Source organism: Rhinolophus hipposideros, assembly GCF_964194185.1.
Source record: "Rhinolophus hipposideros genome assembly, chromosome: 8".
Lineage (NCBI taxonomy): Eukaryota > Metazoa > Chordata > Mammalia > Chiroptera > Rhinolophidae > Rhinolophus > Rhinolophus hipposideros.
In genome coordinates this window covers 28,466,804-28,485,385 of record NC_138054.1, presented here as the reverse complement: position 1 = coordinate 28,485,385, position 18,582 = coordinate 28,466,804, and the positions used below count along the sequence as shown (strand labels likewise).

At 38.2% G+C, this 18,582-nt stretch overlaps 1 protein-coding gene across 6 annotated transcripts in view; it reads left to right on the top strand.

The window, feature by feature from the left end:
• Positions 1 to 17,724, top strand: part of LRRC8B (leucine rich repeat containing 8 VRAC subunit B) — a 61,248-nt gene extending 43,524 nt beyond the window's left edge. For all 6 annotated transcript variants that reach the window (XM_081055008.1, XM_081055007.1, XM_081055010.1 and 3 more), the window contains 3 exons: positions 1,752 to 1,854; positions 4,402 to 6,566; positions 12,945 to 17,724. In XM_081055008.1, the coding sequence (XP_080911134.1) occupies positions 4,428 to 6,566; positions 12,945 to 13,217 (2,412 nt within the window). In that variant the 5' untranslated portion in view covers positions 1,752 to 1,854; positions 4,402 to 4,427 and the 3' untranslated portion in view covers positions 13,218 to 17,724. The remainder of the gene's footprint in view (positions 1 to 1,751; positions 1,855 to 4,401; positions 6,567 to 12,944) is intronic.
• Positions 17,725 to 18,582: the final 858 nt, after the last annotated feature.

The following is an 18,582-nucleotide window of genomic DNA, read 5'->3' as shown; positions in this document are numbered from 1 at the left end:
TCTAGGTTTTTGTTGTCACTGTTTCTTGCTAGTTTTGTCCTCTTGGGTGTGGTAACTCTTTGGGCCCACCTTATTCTCTGTTTATAAAATATTCAAAATAATATTCATCTCCATGGCTTGTTATAAGTATGAAACAAATTAATAGCAATGAAAGTCCTTTGATAGTAGGAAACCAGATGTCAGATTATTATTAATAATAGATTTTTGCTCTCTTGTTGACAAAGAACTCTCATAAGGAAATCTGTGTTAGGTGATTAAAGGAAAAGGTGATTATTCTTAAAAAAGTAAAAGTTCTTTACAAGTAATTTTCAGTTAGAATGAATATGGAGAACCTGTAGTAAGTTATGGTTTGCTAACATCTTAGTTATAGTAGTTTCTCATTATGATTATTTTAAAATACTACTATAGTTGGAGGTTTGTGTCTTTCTGCTTTCATAGAAATACTGTGTTTAAAGTAAAAAAGTTTATTTGCAATATTTTTTAAAAACTGTGTTGTATGCAAGAGGTATCATGACTGAATAGCATTCTGGAATTATGCAATAAATTCCTTTTCTGGCACATTACAGATGCACTGCAATGAAATAGTTTGTAAAATGTTTCACACATCAAATGTCTTTATCATGCTTGCTACACATAAATGCAGTTGTGTATCGTATGTTATAAACCATTTAACAATGAATTGTGAACGAGAAACTTACACTCCAGTGGTGCTAAATATGAATTAGTATACAGCTAGATTTTCATACACACTAGCTGTGCTCTCTGGCCTGCAAAATAATTGGATAATGGGTAGTAATTATTAAGCAGGTTTTACACATGGATTGGTAAATACAAAGTAAATTTCAGACATGTCCAACTTTTTGATCTTTGAAAAATGACAAGGTCACAAGATTATTGCAAAAAATATCTTAAATATAATTTGCAGTCATTATTCTGGAGCTGGATTTCAAGTACTTAGTCAACCAATAAAGGATTGTGTCTTCAGGGCAAATATCAAATATATATAAACCTTCCCAGAAATTTTCAGAGATTATATAGGCACTAAAACATTTTAACATCCAATTTAAAATTGTTTTATTTTAGAATGTTCTCATTTCAAACTGATCAATATACGAGTATATGTAATTTAAACTATTGTAACTGCTTCTTTGAAGAAGATGCTAAGAATGTCTTTTATTAACCTACAAGGTAAAAAATGAATATAGATACATTTAATAATATCATAATTTCAGAGAATTTCAGCCATATTTGTGAGCTGTGTCTTAAAAAAATTATTATCTTGTGACTACTTCTAGTGAAATCAGTAGGCTAAATTTTAAGAGCACTGAGTGTTCTTATTTGGATAGATGTGAGGTTTTAAATTAGAGTGCAGAAATTACATGATTTGACAGGTTATCTGATAAATGCAAGTAAGTCCAACTAGATAAGGACTGAATAAGAGAAATTAACATTTGTAGACTGCTTGGAAAAAGCTAAGTGTTCATCTAAGTGTTATAGATACTGGATTTTAAAATCTGTTACATCTAAATTTATGTAGAATTTTTTCTGTAATTTAAGGGAGTTCAGGGAATGATTATGATCTGATATGTTGGTGAGGTCCTAGGTGTATAGCTTTGCCAGTATGAAAAGTGAGGTGATTTATGAAAATCTGTCGGCTGTATTATGATGGAGAAGGTCTTGAAGACAGTAACTCTAATTTTTGTTTGTTCAAATGATTGCAGCTATTTCAAGATATCTATGCTTTCTCATAGAATGAAGACAAACACAGAGATGGTGTGTCTAAGAAATTTTAAAAGGTGTAGGCCTCCTGATTGAAGCATTATTGACTTATTGGAATCATTTTTTTTTATTAGCGTAAGTTTAAATATTTAAAGTACTTTCTTTTGGTCACTGTTGACATGTATTCTTTGTTGAATAAATATTCTCTGTCAAACACCCTTATCATTGTTAGAGTTTACATTGTTCTGTAATTCCAGTTGCCTATCTTAAATGAATTTAACTCTCAGGACCTTTGAGAGTCAAATAAAGCCATAAACTTTGAGCTGGAAGAACCTTTAGAGATGATCTGGTTCACACTCTTGATTCATTACAAGGAATTCCTTTGCAAGGTCCCTGACAGATGATCATCTTGTTCACCGAAACCCTGTTCACCGAGACCCTGAAATGTTTCACAGAATGGCATGCTATGGATGTTCCACCACAAATTGAATCAAAATATGACTTTCTGAAACGTCTACCCACCTAGTTCTGCCTTTGGAGCCACTTATTCTTTCATCCAAATAATAGTCACATAAAAATCTAAACTTAAATTCTCAGGTTTCCCTAGTCAGCTTTTATCTCAGCTGAATCTCATCCATCACCTGTGTTTCTCAATAGGAAATGGTTTGTAGACAAGTAGTTCCTGACTTTGTTGTTGTTGCCCACTTAGTCTTTAACCTGTGACTGAGCACTGGGTTGCAGGTGTAATCTCACCAGAAAGGCACAGAAGGACTGGGTTCCTTTTATCTGGGTTCATCTATTAATACAGCCATAGATTATAGTCATATTGTAGCTATGATTAACATTAATACAGCATATAGGTACACTTAGCATAATAGCTATTACACGATTAGCTAAAAATATTCATTCATGTCAACTGAAATCTCTAAGTATTTTTCATATGTTCATCCAGCACCATTTTCTGCCATCCTGCCTCCCATCATGTTATATGGTATTTTGGGGTCTAAGTCCAAGACTTTCTATTCGTCTCATATAATCCTCTTGTTTTTGGTTTTCGACTTGTCTTGACACACAATTATGGTTAACAGCAGTGGGATGAGGCAGAAATGGGAGGAGCTGAGAGTCAGAAATAGACCGACTAAACTAGACTAAAGGAGGGAAGCCCTGGAGAGTTATATAATCAAGCCACAGGTCCTAAAAGGACATGGTCCTCATATGATATGATGTCCAGAGAAGATGCAGGCAGAAAGTGGTGCTCCAGTCCAGCAGTTAAAGTCAGGGATCATGGGATGATGCCCTAACAAGTGGGAGAGCACGAAGGTATAGGGTGCAGGGGCAGATGATCAGAAATATGTTGGGGCTGATCAGCAAAAGAGGAGACACTGATTGACAGGTAGCAGAGCCTCTGTAATGGAATTCTAGGGTTGAAGGCAGGATGCCAGCCCCTAGAAAGAGGGCCACTGAGGGCAAAGAAGCTTTGGGGGTTCTACCAGTATTAGGAGAAACTCAAACACAGGAAAGATGATAAGACTTCAGACTCAAGAAAGTACAAGAGAAGCCCTTGGACATAAGTTAGAGCTAGACCACCAGCAAAAGATGACCTTGCCACTGTGACTTTTTTTTGCTTACCAGATACATTATTAGATTCAAATATTTCCTGCTATCTGTCTTACTCTATTCCATCTCATAGATTTTACTAATTAGCAGTTTTTAAAACATTCAGCGTTTTTTAAAATGTTTTTTTAATGACTTAATTGATTTCAGTAATGTTTTGTGTAGTTTTCTGAACATTACATAAAGCATTTATGTAAGGAGCATTGCCTGAATACTTTTAAATATTAAATATGGGAATGCAAAATCCACCTTGTTTTTCTGAAGGAAAAAATAATTTAATAATAGAGCGTGCCCTTAATCATTTATATTTTGATTTGTATTAGTATTTTGCCCTGAAAACATTAAACATGAGACTCTCCCTAGTTGAGTGTCCTAACTGGGTTTTTCTTCCCTATCCATTTTTAAGCCATCACTGTTGTTTGTCAGCTTTTAAATCCTCTGAGTTAGACATGAACTTGAGTTACAAAGCAAAAGGTTGGGGGGAAAAGAGATAATGCATTAAATCACATTTTGCTTCAAACATAGACTTGGCAGATCCCTCTGGGATTATCCTAAGGGATAATTTTATAAAGCAGTGCTTGTTCAAACGAGGTTCCTTGGAGTGACTGAAACACAACCCTTAGGCTGTCACTGATGGGGTTACAATGTAGAAAAGAGCTTATTCAGACCTTTTAGAGGGTAGGAAATGTAGCTGTTAGAAATTAGTAGCATAAGAACACATTTTTTCAATGTTGATTGCAGAAAATTTGGCTTCTGGTTTTTAATAGCTTAGCATGGAGTCGAAATCCAGAAGGAAACTATGTGTAGACAGCTGCTTCCCATCCTGCCCCAGGTAGCTGTACAGATCCAGTCTGGTTATCACCAAATGGTCTCTCATTTAAGGGACTCTACAGTGCACAATTTCAAATTAAACCAGAAGACATCTACTCCTCTTGATCAGTGCTGCCTCTCAGGCTTTGCCCCTGAACTAAATCCCACTTAGCTAGGATATGTGTGCAGACATTAGAGGTAAATTCTTATTTTGGATATCTAACGTCAGTGGTTTTTCTTTTATGTCTTCTCTTCTAGTTTCTGTGCTCCTACAAGGGAAAGTCATGATTACACTAACAGAGTTAAAATGTTTAGCAGACGCCCAGTCATCTTATCACATCCTAAAACCCTGGTGGGACGTCTTCTGGTATTACATCACCCTGGTCATGCTGCTGGTGGCTGTGCTGGCCGGTGCCCTCCAGCTTACGCAGAGCAGGGTTCTGTGCTGTCTTCCATGTAAGGTGGAATTCGACAATCACTGCGCCGTGCCTTGGGACATCCTGAAAGCCAGCATGAATACATCTTCTGATCCCGGGACACTGCTTCCACTCCCCCTCAGAATCCAGAATGACCTCCACAGACAGCAGTACTCGTACATTGACGCCGTATGTTATGAGAAACAGCTCCACTGGTTCGCAAAGTTTTTCCCCTATCTGGTGCTCTTGCACACGCTCATCTTTGCAGCCTGTAGCAACTTTTGGCTTCACTACCCCAGTACCAGTTCCAGGCTCGAGCATTTTGTGGCCATCCTTCACAAGTGCTTCGATTCTCCGTGGACTACCCGCGCCCTGTCCGAAACAGTGGCCGAGCAGTCGGTGAAGCCCCTGACACACTCCAAGTCCAAGGTTTTGATTTCCTCCTCAGGGTGTTCAGCTGATGTTGATGCCAGTAAGCAGGCATTGCCCTACTCGCAGCCTGGCTTGGAGTCAGCTGGCATAGAGAGCCCAACTTCCAGTGTCCTGGACAAGAAGGAGGGCGAACAGGCCAAAGCCATCTTTGAAAAAGTGAAAAGATTCCGCATGCACGTGGAGCAGAAGGACATCATTTACAGGGTGTACCTGAAGCAGATAATAGTCAAAGTCATTTTGTTTGTCCTCATAATAACTTATGTTCCATATTTTTTAACCTACATCACTCTTGAAATTGACTGTTCAGTTGATGTGCAGGCTTTTACAGGATATAAGCGTTACCAGTGTGTCTACTCCTTGGCAGAAATATTTAAGGTCCTGGCTTCATTCTATGTCATTTTGGTTATACTTTATGGTCTCACCTCCTCCTACAGCCTGTGGTGGATGGTCAGGAGTTCCCTGAAGCAATATTCCTTTGAGGCGTTGAGAGAGAAAAGCAACTACAGCGACATACCTGACGTCAAAAATGACTTTGCCTTCATCCTCCATCTGGCCGATCAGTACGATCCTCTTTATTCCAAACGCTTCTCCATATTCCTGTCGGAAGTCAGTGAGAACAAGCTGAAACAGATCAACCTCAATAACGAATGGACTGTCGAGAAACTGAAAAGCAAACTCGTAAAAAACTCCCAGGACAAGGTAGAACTGCATCTTTTTATGCTCAACGGTCTTCCAGACAATGTCTTTGAGCTCACGGAGATCGAAGTGCTGAGCCTGGAGCTGATCCCTGAGGTCAAGCTTCCCTCCACAGTCTCGCAGCTGGTCAACCTCAAGGAGCTTCACGTGTACCACTCGTCTCTGGTGGTCGACCATCCTGCGCTAGCCTTCCTAGAGGAGAATTTAAAAATCCTCCGCCTGAAATTTACTGAAATGGGGAAAATTCCACGCTGGGTATTTCACCTGAAGAATCTCAAGGAACTTTACCTGTCCAGTTGTGTTCTGCCCGAGCAGTTGAGTACCATGCAGCCAGAGGGTTTCCAGGACTTAAAGAACCTGAGGACCCTCTACTTGAAGAGCAGCCTGTCCCGGATCCCACAGGTTGTTACCGACCTCCTGCCTTCCCTGCAGAAGTTGTCCCTCAATAATGAGGGGAGCAAGCTGGTTGTGTTGAACAACCTGAAAAAGATGATCAATCTGAAAAGCCTAGAGCTGATCAGCTGTGACCTAGAACGCATTCCACACTCCATTTTCAGCCTGAACAATTTGCATGAGTTAGACCTCAAGGAAAATAACCTTAAAACGGTGGAAGAGATCATCAGCTTTCAGCATCTCCAGAATCTTTCCTGCTTAAAGTTGTGGCACAATAACATTGCTTATATTCCTGCCCAAATTGGGGCGTTATCTAATCTAGAGCAGCTCTCTTTGGACCATAATAATATTGAGAATCTGCCCCTGCAGCTCTTTCTATGCACCAAACTACAGTACTTGGATCTAAGCTATAACCACCTGACCTTCATTCCAGAAGAAATCCAGTATCTGAGTAATTTGCAGTACTTTGCTGTGACGAACAACAATGTAAGTAAATCCATTCTTCCTTTTATTTAGCCAGTCTTTTGACCATCTGCTGTTACAGAGTGTAAGATAGGTAAAAAAAAAAAAATGGATATTAGGTGATACTAAGCATCCTCTGAGCCTGGCCTGACTACCATTTACTAGACATGTGACCATGGACAAATTACCAAAACACTGAGAACATCCATTTTTAATCCAACTTACACGTTGTCATGGAGATTTTATGGGGGGGGGAAACAACAATGGGCACAGTTCCTGACACTTAGTAGTTGCTCAACATATGTTCTTTTTATTCTCTTTTCCCACATTTTACACAAACATCACAGTTGAAGTATTTTAAACTAATTAGTTATGATAGAACTTTTCATTTTGGAAAGGCCTTAACTACTTAGAAAGTTTCATAACACTTTTCAGTTTTCCAAATCTGACATAGAACTTTTTGTTAAAAATACTGGGATCGTGAGTTATTCATAAATCTCTTTTTGTGATGCGGTAAAAAAGATTTGAAATCTACATGCATGTCTAGAAAGGCAATTCGAAATGAAAGGCCTCGTTCTATAATGCAACACTAGGGCTTCTTAGGAGCTTTTTCCAGCATCTATGCTTTAAAAATGAACCATAATTTGCAACAGTAAAGCCAAGTTAAGGAAAACTTAACTTCTCTGAAACAAGAGAAAACAAAATAAATGAGTAGTTTCCTAGGTTAAAATGTGAAGGAGGAGGAAAAAGGAAAAAAAAATCATGCTAGCCGAAAGGACGAGAGAGTGATGATAATGTCCATATGGGAAGAAGAAAAAAACCTGTCAGGAATCAGGTCTGCCGAAAGATGAAAGTGATCTTTCTCAAGTTGAAATGGGGAACTGTTCTCTTCTACTCTGCCCAAAAGTGCATTAATTCCTAGACTTTTTGGAATTTGTATTTCATGCTAAATATAGCTATGAGCTTGATATTGGCTAATAAACATTTATCACCAGATATTGTTTTTGAAAACCATGGATTGTTGGAGAAATACCAGAAAGTTAGGGAATGAGAGCAAAATTCATGCTGATTTTGAGAACTCTTTACTCACATGTAAAAGGATAGAACCCATTATAAGATAAATGAGAAATGTTCAGGTCTTAAAGGATTATGAGGTTTAAAACGCCTTTAGGATTGACGCCTTCTTTAAAACGCCTTCTGGATTAGCAGTGCACATCAGAATTATCTGAAGGGCTTGTTAAAACAGATGAGTGGGCACCACTCCCAGGGTTTCTGATTCAGTAGGTCTGGTGTAGGATCCGAGAGTTTGCAGTTTTTAAAAAGTCCCAGGTTAAGTTGATGCTAATCTGGTGTCCATACTTTGAAAACTACAGGTCTAGAGATTTATCATTAGTGTTGTTTAATTATGCAGTTTGATTAATGTTAATATTTTGGTTACATTCTTCCATTGTTAAATCTATAATAAAAAGTATAAATAATTATTGTAAGAGGCATTGCTTCCACTAAGTTGTCATACAGTTAAATCACGGCATGAATTTTTGAAATTTGCAGCCGATGAACTTGTTAGCTGACCATTAATTATTTAACGTATAAGTAGGTTACCGTTTTTTTTCTAGTTTAATGTAATGAGAACGTAAGACCATGGGCACTTTTTGATACCAAGTTCATTGACTTCTTTTCTGTGTCTGAAAGAGAGACTAGGAGTACCAGACGCATCCTATTCTGAATAAATGAGGGTGCTTGGTAGCATATGAAAGATCTTATGCTGAAGGTAGCTTACAGCCAAAGTAAAATGGTATCTTTGATGGGTTGTCTCAGAAGTACAAGAAGCAGTTGCTGAGGATCCTCAGAGCCATAATAATGACCATGACAGCTACTCAGGACACTCTACTTAGAACTGTGAAGAGACTTATTTAATAAGGATGTGGAGGAACTGAAACTTACTCAGAAGACAACGACCGGAGAGGTGAAAAGTACCTCTCTCATGGAACAGGTTAGCTTAATGATGGGAAGTATTGGGGAGGGAAGGAAGAGAGAATAGTCCACAAATTGTCTTCAAATATTTGAAAGACTTAAGTAGAAAAGAAAGCTTATTGGGAGTACCCATAAGTGTTAAAACTAGGACAAGCAGAAGATTTCTCATCTTTCCCAAAACACTGTTGAAAGGTTGAATGAACATTTGAGAAGGGAGAAGTGATTTTCTTATTAATAAAATGGTCCGGATTATAGATTGTTCAGCACTTAGTAGGAATGTTGTTAAAGAGAATCGGGGATTCAGGTTTCATGTAGGGATTTAACTAATTGCAAGGTTCCTTCTAACCTTGAGGTGCTCATGATTCTGTTAGGTAGACCAAAATACTTATAACAATTAGAAAACAAAACAAACATTAAATTGGATGTATAAATATTTAGATATGCACATACTCAAAAATGTGAGTTGATTCATCCATTTGGAATGAGGTTTCAGATTCCCAAAAGATTCCTGTTTTTAAGACTTTTTAAAAGACTTGAGCGGTATATCAGATTCAAGGATGGAAGCAACAGATACTATCTCTGGGGTTAAGCAGAAAAGGCATTTATTGAAAGGACGTTGTGTAGTTCTTATCATCCCTGAAAAGCCTGCAGAATCAAGCTTGGAAAACAATCAATCACAAAGTTAATCAGACAGCCAAAAGGACCACAGCCAAAATCAAAAGCAAAATGGTAGGGATACCCTGCCACTGACCATACGAGCGCTGGACACCATTGTTGCCCCTGAAATCTTAATGCTGCTGAAGCCCTTCCCCCGCCACACACAAAATGGGTTCTTCATGGTTTCTGCTTCTTTGTGACACGAGCCCCAATTCAAAGTCCAGGCCTGCGCACCTGATTGGCAGAGCTAATGAATGCCCACACCTGAGCTACAAGGAAGCTGGGCACACAAGAATCTGGTGGTGTCGGTTCCTCTAGTGGGAAGTGGGCTCTGCTTCCCACTTAGAGTCCCACCAAGATCAGGGAGAGAATTCTCTAGATATTGAGCATGTTGAGCAGTCCCCCAAACAACAGACATTCACTGACTGAGAGGGCGCTCCAGAGTTTCTTCCACTGGATAATAATAGGTGCTATCACACACACACAAAAACCAAACATGTATTTTTTTATCATGGTTTTGCAGCAGGATTCCTCAGAGCTTTAATGCATGAGTATACATTGTGCTTCTCCAAGAGGGGAAATGGTACGCAGCGTTTGCCAAACATAGCTGAGCAAGACGCTCTTTTTCATAGTAACTCTTGAGAGGAGTGTTCCATGGAACACACCCTGAGAACACTGGATGCGGGAAATGTAAAAAGATAGAGGTCATGCCCAGAGGATTGCAACAGGTATGCCCCGATGTGACAAGGAACAAAAGCATTTAGCAAGGTGTTCAGAATGGAAAGTGCCTTGAAGTCTGCCAGTGAAGTTCATCTATGATTCATTGGATGATGGCTGAGGTGAGACTTGAGCTTGAAAGTGCTAGTTCGCTTGAACTGGTACCTTCAATGGAATTCTGATTGTAGCATATGGAAGAGTTGGGAGAGGACAGTCAAGAAACAAACCCCATGAAAAGGTTTAATCAGTTATGATTTCGGAGTAGGAATACAGATTTAAAACAAGAGACAAAGACTCTTATATCTAAAAGGAACACGATGGGCCAGAGGTTGGCAAACTACCACCTAGGAGCCTAATCTGCCTACAGCCTGAGCTAAGGATGTTTTTTAAATTTTTATACAGCCCTGAGCTAAGACTGGTTTTTGAATTTTGAAATGGTTGGAGGAAAAATCAAAAGAATGATAATATTTTGTCACACATAAAAATTATATGAAATCCAAATTGTATTGTCCATAAATAAATTCATTGTTCTCATTAGTGGGCCTGTATTACCAAAAAAAAAAAAAAAAAAAAAGGTGTTCAATTATTATAGTTTGAATTTCAACACTTAAAAAATGTATGATTTTTTTTTTCTCTCTTGTTATATAAGCATCTAAAATTTTCAGTTTTGCCTTTTGGCCCACAAAACCTAAAATATTTACTATCCTGCTCCTGTAGAGAAATACTTTGCCAGCGCCCGCACTCATCCATGGCCTTCATTTTACTGGTACTGAAATTGAAGCTCAGAGTGATTTGCCTGAGGTCTGGAGCTTCCTGGTGATGGATCTGGGATGGAACCCAGCTGTTCCAGCCCCTCCTCTAGTGCTCTTTTTACTGCATCTTACATGCATCAACCCAAATGGTATTACATAGGAAGCAGTGGTGGGTGTGGGTGGGAGTGAAAGACGCGCGAGGAAGAGGCAGCATCCATCTCTATCCCAGTGCCACAGTGCAATTGGATTCTGATGGTATTGAATGTGATAGAGAAGCACAAGGAAAGGGGGAGGATTTAATAGCTTCCCTCAAATCTTTAAACCACTCCAATATATACCTAAGTCTTCTGACGTCTACATTTCTGCTCTTAATGTATTGCATTTATTAACTCAAAGACTTCTAGCTAGAAGGTGAACAACGTGGAAATTCCTCCTGAAGTTTAGTTATGTTGCAGGGCTTGCTGTTGTTTTTGACATCACTACTTAGAAACAGAAACGTTCAGCTTTGTTTCTTGAAATGATTGGATTTAATGATTTGATTAGCATGTCCTGTCCACCTGGCAACAGTGCCAAGGTTGAGGAACTCTGCATTAGACTGAGGTTGTTAAAGACCCATCTGTCTTGCCCAGCACTTTATCCCCAACATCCAGCTGGGAGCCTGGCACAAAACGGGGCTGCTCTCAGCACGTGTTTCCGAATACAGAGGGACCACGCTTTCTCCCTTTTTAACTAGTTTTGCCTACATTATAGCTTAGACACCAACAGGGACTCTTACATTGACCAGGACTGATTGTTCCCTCCAATTGTATGTCTCTGACCCTAATTCTAAGCTGTAGAGGTCTGACCAGAAAGGGTTGCTTTAGAAAGGCCTTACATTTCTTCTGTCTCTCGTCTCTCTGCCATATCGCTATATTGAAATCTACAGATGCATGGTTTTTGCATCTTGAGAAGAGAAGGAAATAAAAGGGTAGCGAGTTTTCCTTTGCTTGTACTTAGTATTTTGGAGTACAGTGATGAGCTATATTAAACACCAGTTTTCGCAATGTTAATGATTACATTTATTTTCAAGGATATCCAGTACTGAGTGTATGTGTGGGTGATAAGAGGAGAGGGGCGTTTCCAATATAATGAGCATTTTTTAACGCACTGCGACCATTCTTTAGATTGTAGAAAGAATGTTTATGCTTTTGAGGAGATCAGTCTGGATGGCCCTGGAATTTCCAACGGAGAGCTAGCTCCATGGGGCTGCCTTAGCCCGTCAGAGAAGCAGGCTGGCTCCTCTGGAGTGCCTCTTTCATCCCTGTTTCTACCAAAGTGACTTCCTAACCAATGAGCCTACATTGTTTCATAGTTGCCAAGATGGCTTGTTCCCACCTGCACACATACGTGCAGTGTTATAGGGTGGGGTGTATGTAGTCCTGCCCTGCCTGGCCCAAACTCTCCTCTCAGTGGCATGGCGAGAGTAGAGGGCCTTGTGCATGCCCAGCTCTCTTCTAGATGTCTTTCCCCAATAAACCCTGTTTCATATAAACACTGTGGCTCCCTTGGAAATTCCCATGCAACCTACCCACCAGCTAGGGGGGGCAGTTCAGTTGAGCGGCTCTAGGAATTTACCTTATTGCAGGTTATTTATCATATTTAAAATTATTTCTCTGTGTTACATGATTTAATCGAACCCACCAGAAAGCAGGAAGAATGGTGAATACTCATAAGAGTGTATGTAGAGAGCAATGAAATGTACATGTATATGTTATCATATCTTCTTGTCTGCTTCTGCTAACTTTTTTTTTAAACAGAATAAAATTTTCATCTATGTTGTGAAACTCTAAAAAAAAATAGCCTCGTGTCTGTTCCCAGGATATTTTTGAGGATGTTGCTCATTACGTTAAACAGTAAACTTTTTGAGGACTCTTGAGAGCAATTTATTTCTGATCTAGGACTCAAGAATAATAACGATTCTTCTGAGTTACTGGTTTATTTTTAATCTTAGGGAGAATGAGTATGTAACTGATTAGGTTTTCTTTGAGAATTGCTTGTTAGAACGTTTAGAGCCAAATTTGTTCCCACACTGTATAACAAGGGTTTCTAAGTTTACGATGGCCTTAGTGCTGACTCCATGTCAGAATGTCCTTATTTTTCCTTTATCTTTTCCACGTACATCAAATTTATCATCATTGTCATATGGACCTCTGTGAACATGCAGAAATGTTTTTGGGAAAAGTTAGGAGTATGCGTAAGTAAATGTATTATCATAGGCCATCAAAAACTAGTTTTACTGGCTTCTTTTTTTTTCCCTTTCCAGATTGAGATGCTACCAGATGGCCTGTTTCAGTGCAAAAAGCTGCAGTGTTTACTTTTGGGCAAAAATAGCCTGATGAGTTTGTCCCCTCACGTGGGCGAGCTGTCGAACCTTACTCATCTGGAGCTCATTGGTAATTACCTGGAAACACTTCCTCCTGAACTGGAAGGATGTCAGTCCCTAAAACGGAGCTGTCTGATTGTGGAGGAGAATTTGCTCAATACGCTTCCTCTCCCTGTAACAGAACGTTTGCAGACTTGCTTAGATAAATGTTAACCTAAAGCGAAAATAATTTTTAAAAATATGCCCCAGGGCTTTAAACGAGAACTAAAATTCCCTAAATTATAAAGATTTAAAAAAATGGATAATAATTATGACTAACTCTAGCCAAATGTCTTATTAAAGCAACTCCGTGTCTAGCCCTAAATTAAACAGGTAAAAAGTGTTAACACTGAACTGAAATTTTGTGAATAATTGATCTTTTACTTCTTGAGATGTAAGAAGTACACTTTGAGGGTGGAATGGGGGACGTAAAATTATTGAATCTCTACCTTGCAGCTTTTATCTTGAAGATCAGATATTCTTTCTTCTCCTTCCCCAGCCCCCATTACTTATTTGCACACTATTTCAACTGACTTCCTGTTTGGAGATTTATCACCTAGGCCATAAACTCATCAATATAAATTTCTTTGATGTATACTGAGCACTGTCTTTGATTTATGTTCTTAAATATTTTAAGGCCATGTGCTTGGCGGAATTCCTTCTTGGCTTTATCCTTCCTGTCCCAGTTTGCTTGAGACTTCCTTCATCTGGTTTTCTCTTAACAATGATGAACCCTGAAAAAGTGCCTGCTTTTGACCTTTGCAAAAAACAGGAGCAGGGTACGTAGGACTTGTCATCCTCGGGGCATCCTGAAAATTCATGTATTCTCTAAAATGTCTTCTTGTGTATGTATCATCAAAGCCTTTTTTATTTGCTAATTTTTTATAGTAAATGTAAAACATATTTTTATTGTATAATCTTGAATTCAAAATCTGTGGGTATAATTTTTGTGAGGTACGGAAAACACATGCATCTCTTTAAGAATTTACTATTAATGTACTTGGTTTTGGCTGCTTATGATTCTCATATTTGTTTTTCAGTATGTTTTCTCCAGTATGCATTCTCCAGTATGTTTTTGTACTCTGCAACTAATTACTTTTGGATAACAAAAGCCTTGTGTTTCGTGCCCTAAAATATTTGGGGGGGTTTCCTTATAAGAGGATGGCCACATCATCTACCTTTCTCTTCCCTTGTTGCTGTGCTTATTGTACGGGTACAATTCTTAATGACTTCAGAAACTGTGATGGAGGGCAGAGGTACAGATTTGGATCTTTAAAATTGGTTTCAAAACACCTTGCAGAAATTAAGTAAGTGTTAAAGCAAAATACTTTCCTTCTCCATCTGCATGATCTCTAGATACGACTAATGTAAAACACTCATCCTCTATTCAGTGTTGAAGATGACTGCTCAAAGCTCACAGAAAAATAGATCCATTTCGCTGGAATTCATCTCATGACTTTGTCTAACATTTCTGGTGTACATTTGGCTTTTTTTTTTTTTTTATGAAGAGCTTTTGTGTTCGGCCTTTTATTATCATGAATATTGTCAAATAAACTCAGCTGACTCATTTTTGGGAAATGTACATTTTTTAATGTGTTTTTCTCTAATGGGTCTATGCATTATGATGCCTTCTCATTTTGGATGTAACTATGGTAATGTATTAACCGCACCGAGACAAAAACTGGAAAACATGGTGGGTAAAGCAGTACTGTAAATGTGGAATTGTGATGTGTGGTATTTTTTCTTGCTTTGCCCATTCCTAAAAGATGAAAGTGAGTCTTTAAATTCTAACAAAATATAGCTTCCCTCACCTGCCACACACCCCTGACTGGAGCTCAGACAAAAGAACTGTTTGCGTCAAATGAAATTTGACTAATGTCATCTATAAAAAATATACAACACCAACAGCTGCCTGAACCTTATTGTTTATTGTGAATGAAAAGAAATGGTGTGGAAATGTAATTCTTACCAAAACCTAAACCTTATTGTTTATTCTGAATGAGAGGGCATGGTGTAAAAATGTAAATCTTACCAAAACTTGCCTTTAGCCAGAACATTCAAGTTCTCAGGGACCCAGGCATAACTGATGAAACTTTCTTCTAGAACTTCAGAAAACAGACTGACTATTCTAGAGTTTTTTGTTATTTTCATTTTTTTAAAAAATGTGAGTTGATGGTCATTTTAATGTTTTCTAATAGAATTGTCATGCATGTTGACTCCAACGTTGGATAGGATTATCTTCAGTTGTGGACGTGAACATGATACATGGAGAGGTATTTAAATTTGGGGGTCATAAAATTAGCCATAATTTGTATGAAAAATTCCACACTCTTCTATAAAGAAGAGTTTCCAAAACAAATTTTAGATTGCTACCATTCCCCTGACAAACTAGAATTCTTCATGGCTAGTGACTGGTTTTGTTCACCTGCCACAAACTCATTGGCTAAGTCTTTCTTATCACCTCTCTAAATTCTGGAAACGCGTTTACGAACTCTGAGACCACCACTTACATAGGAAAATTTGGTGTTTAATGCCACCTTTACTGCATATTTGAAGCACGTCTGAAGTCTGCAGAATGAAGTTTGTTCACTTACAGTTATGAGACTTCAGTTGGCATTTGATTTCCAAGAATGTGTAGTACATTTTCCAAAAAGAAATGTGGATGATATTCAGAACCAAGTTGACGGCTTACGCTAGCAGTAAGTTCATTTTATTTACATGCGTGTGCACAGAGAGATGCACACACACACATACACACACAACTTTGCACACACAAAGGGACACACACACCCCTGTGTATGCAAATGTGACTTATTAGTTTAGGATATGTTTAGCATTTTTTCCCAAAGTTGCAAGAGGTTGTAGGTTAGTGCTAGGATATTCATTCTTTTTTATTCATTACTTGTAATCATGGAGTTTTCTATTCTCTTAGTTGTAATATTTAAAAGACAACTGAATGCTTTAGTCTGAGAACGTAAGCAGTTTTGAGCCTTTCTGGTAAGGTGTAGTATTCTTTCCCTAACCTACATCAGGGTACATCTATGTGGCACATAGATACTGTTTTCATTCTTCATCCTCAGTCTTAATTTTTCCCCCCAGATGTCACCATATGTCACTGTCACTTAACAAATGTTTGTGTTAAACAGGGTAAGTCAAGATCCTAAGATCCCAGCACTGTGGCATAGCTCCAATTGGTGTGCTGTGGTGAGCAGTTATTTGCATAATATTATTGTTTGATAGTGAAAATATTTATTGCTGTTCGTCATGTGTTCCATTATTCAAATTTTGTATGTTTAATTAAAATGTTGCATAATATTGATGGGTTCAGAAACCATTAAAATAATCAAACAACTATTTTGTGGATTTATAGCTTTATTTCCTTGTCTTTTCAATAAAATGCTCTTTCCATCTGTACGTTTTCTTACCATCACCCTATCCACATAAGCTGTTTTCTTTTCCCTCTCTACTCACCTACCCCTTAAAGTTAATGAGCACTTGTACAGCAATGACATCTTTGGGCGACAGAACTTGCAGTGATACCTGAGCATATATTTATTTGGGGGGAAGCCAGAGCCTATAATTGTTTAATTGAGCAGTTCTACTTCACCCATCCCCGCAGTATTTACAACTGATCCAATGCTCTTTCATCCCTTCAAAAGCATAAGAATATAACTAATTTCACTTTATTTTTAGGAACAGTATATTGCATCAAAATCTGTGTTGTGTGTGTTTTTTTTTTTTTTTCAGGAAACAAGAGGAAGGCTAGTGGGAGAAGGGAGGGCTTATTTTGTATCCTGGTTTGAATTATGAAGACATTGTATACATGAAATGGTATAAACTAAAAACTTACAAAATGCCCTGATTATAATTGTTTCTCATCTTCAGCCGGGTATGAAAGCTGAAGCAGGGAAAAAACTGTAGTTCTGTTTAATTGCTTTCTTCCAGTTTCCGGTCCATCACTTCTGCATCCACTGGGAACTACCTACTAAGGACTGTTGATAATAGACTATATTCTCTTCTTTTTTTTACATGAAGATTTCATCTACACTAAAGCATTAACATAGAAAATATGAGCCAAAGTACTGAATAGAAATGGCTTACAGTTGAATTTAATTCATATTTAAGTCTTGCTTTTTACTTGTATGATAATATACTACTGCTGAGAAAAAATAATTATGAATGCCTCCTGCATGTTATATATTCTCTCTAACAGAGATGGTGCAATTTGAAAAATACAAAGGGGCATAGAATTAGAATAAATGTGTTTGTGCATATATGTGTTGTGTATAAGCCTAAATATGTTTAAATATTTTTGAAACTCTTCAAATGTTTCACTTTCAGTGAAATAAGGGCCAATCTTCAGTAGAGAAATTTTCTTTTCTTAGTTTCACAGCGAAGGCTAGCATCGGTTATTTGTCTTTGTCATATATTTTGAAACATACATAACCGGTTTTTGCTTGGCTTCTGGTAATAAACTTAGAAAATGTAGGATTTTGTCATGAGTTGAATGTTTTTAGCCCTCAGGTTTACCATGTAAATCTGCATTTTGGTGGTAAATCCCTTTGCCTGAGATTTATTAGTTTTTGCTAAACTTTACTGTTTTTAAAGTATGTTTTGTGTAAAATAAAGATTGGATTTTTCTAATAAATAGCAAATAAAAACAGATTACATGTTGGAAGAAGTTGACTGTGCTAATTTTTACCTGTGTATATGTACCAGTGCCCAAACGTGATTCTCTTCCTCTTCTCACACTTCCCTGTGCAGTTACATGGTTACATTAGTCTCCAAATTACAGATTTCAGGTTACACATGAATCTCCTAACAGTAGTATGAGTTTTCAAAAGCATGCTACAAAAGAGCAAGCCCCTGAAAAAGAGCTGGATTGATTCTAGAATGCCCTGCGTGGGGCGGAGGGTGAAAGCTGTCAAATAGGTCCATTTTTCTGATAGTGTTCATCCTTGAGGACTGATCATCACAAACCAAGCCATCTTTCTCTCTCTCCTTGGCTCCTATTTCTCCATTTACTGTTAGTTTAGCGCTAACACTGAATACTAGACCAGATAAATAGAAAGTAATAGACTGCAAGAGAGGAAATATTCAGAAGGTTTAGTAAAGGGAAAAAAAATGGAATTATTGGGTAAAATAGTCACGTAATCGGTTGACCCCGTGGATAGAAGACACAGAGAGAGACGGAGAGACACACTTTTCAGGAACACTGATACCCAGATTAGAAAGCTTGATACCCAGGTCTTTTCTCTGCTGGAGGACAGACTTTGATATGCACTGAACCAGATTATGAAGGAAAGCCCTGAAACTAGATGGACATATTTTCCCCTGGAAATGCAGTACTTAGAGGAAGGCTTTCCTCCACCTCTTCAGTGCCTTGGGAACGGGAACTATATTGAGGAAATGAAGCCCGTGCCTGACTAAAGCATTAGCAGCCATTCAGGGACTGCTTAGAGTTTTGGGACACTGGGGGCAGTGACATGCCCCCCATGCGTGGCAGCAAATGTGTCTTCGTGTTCTTCAGCATTCACTT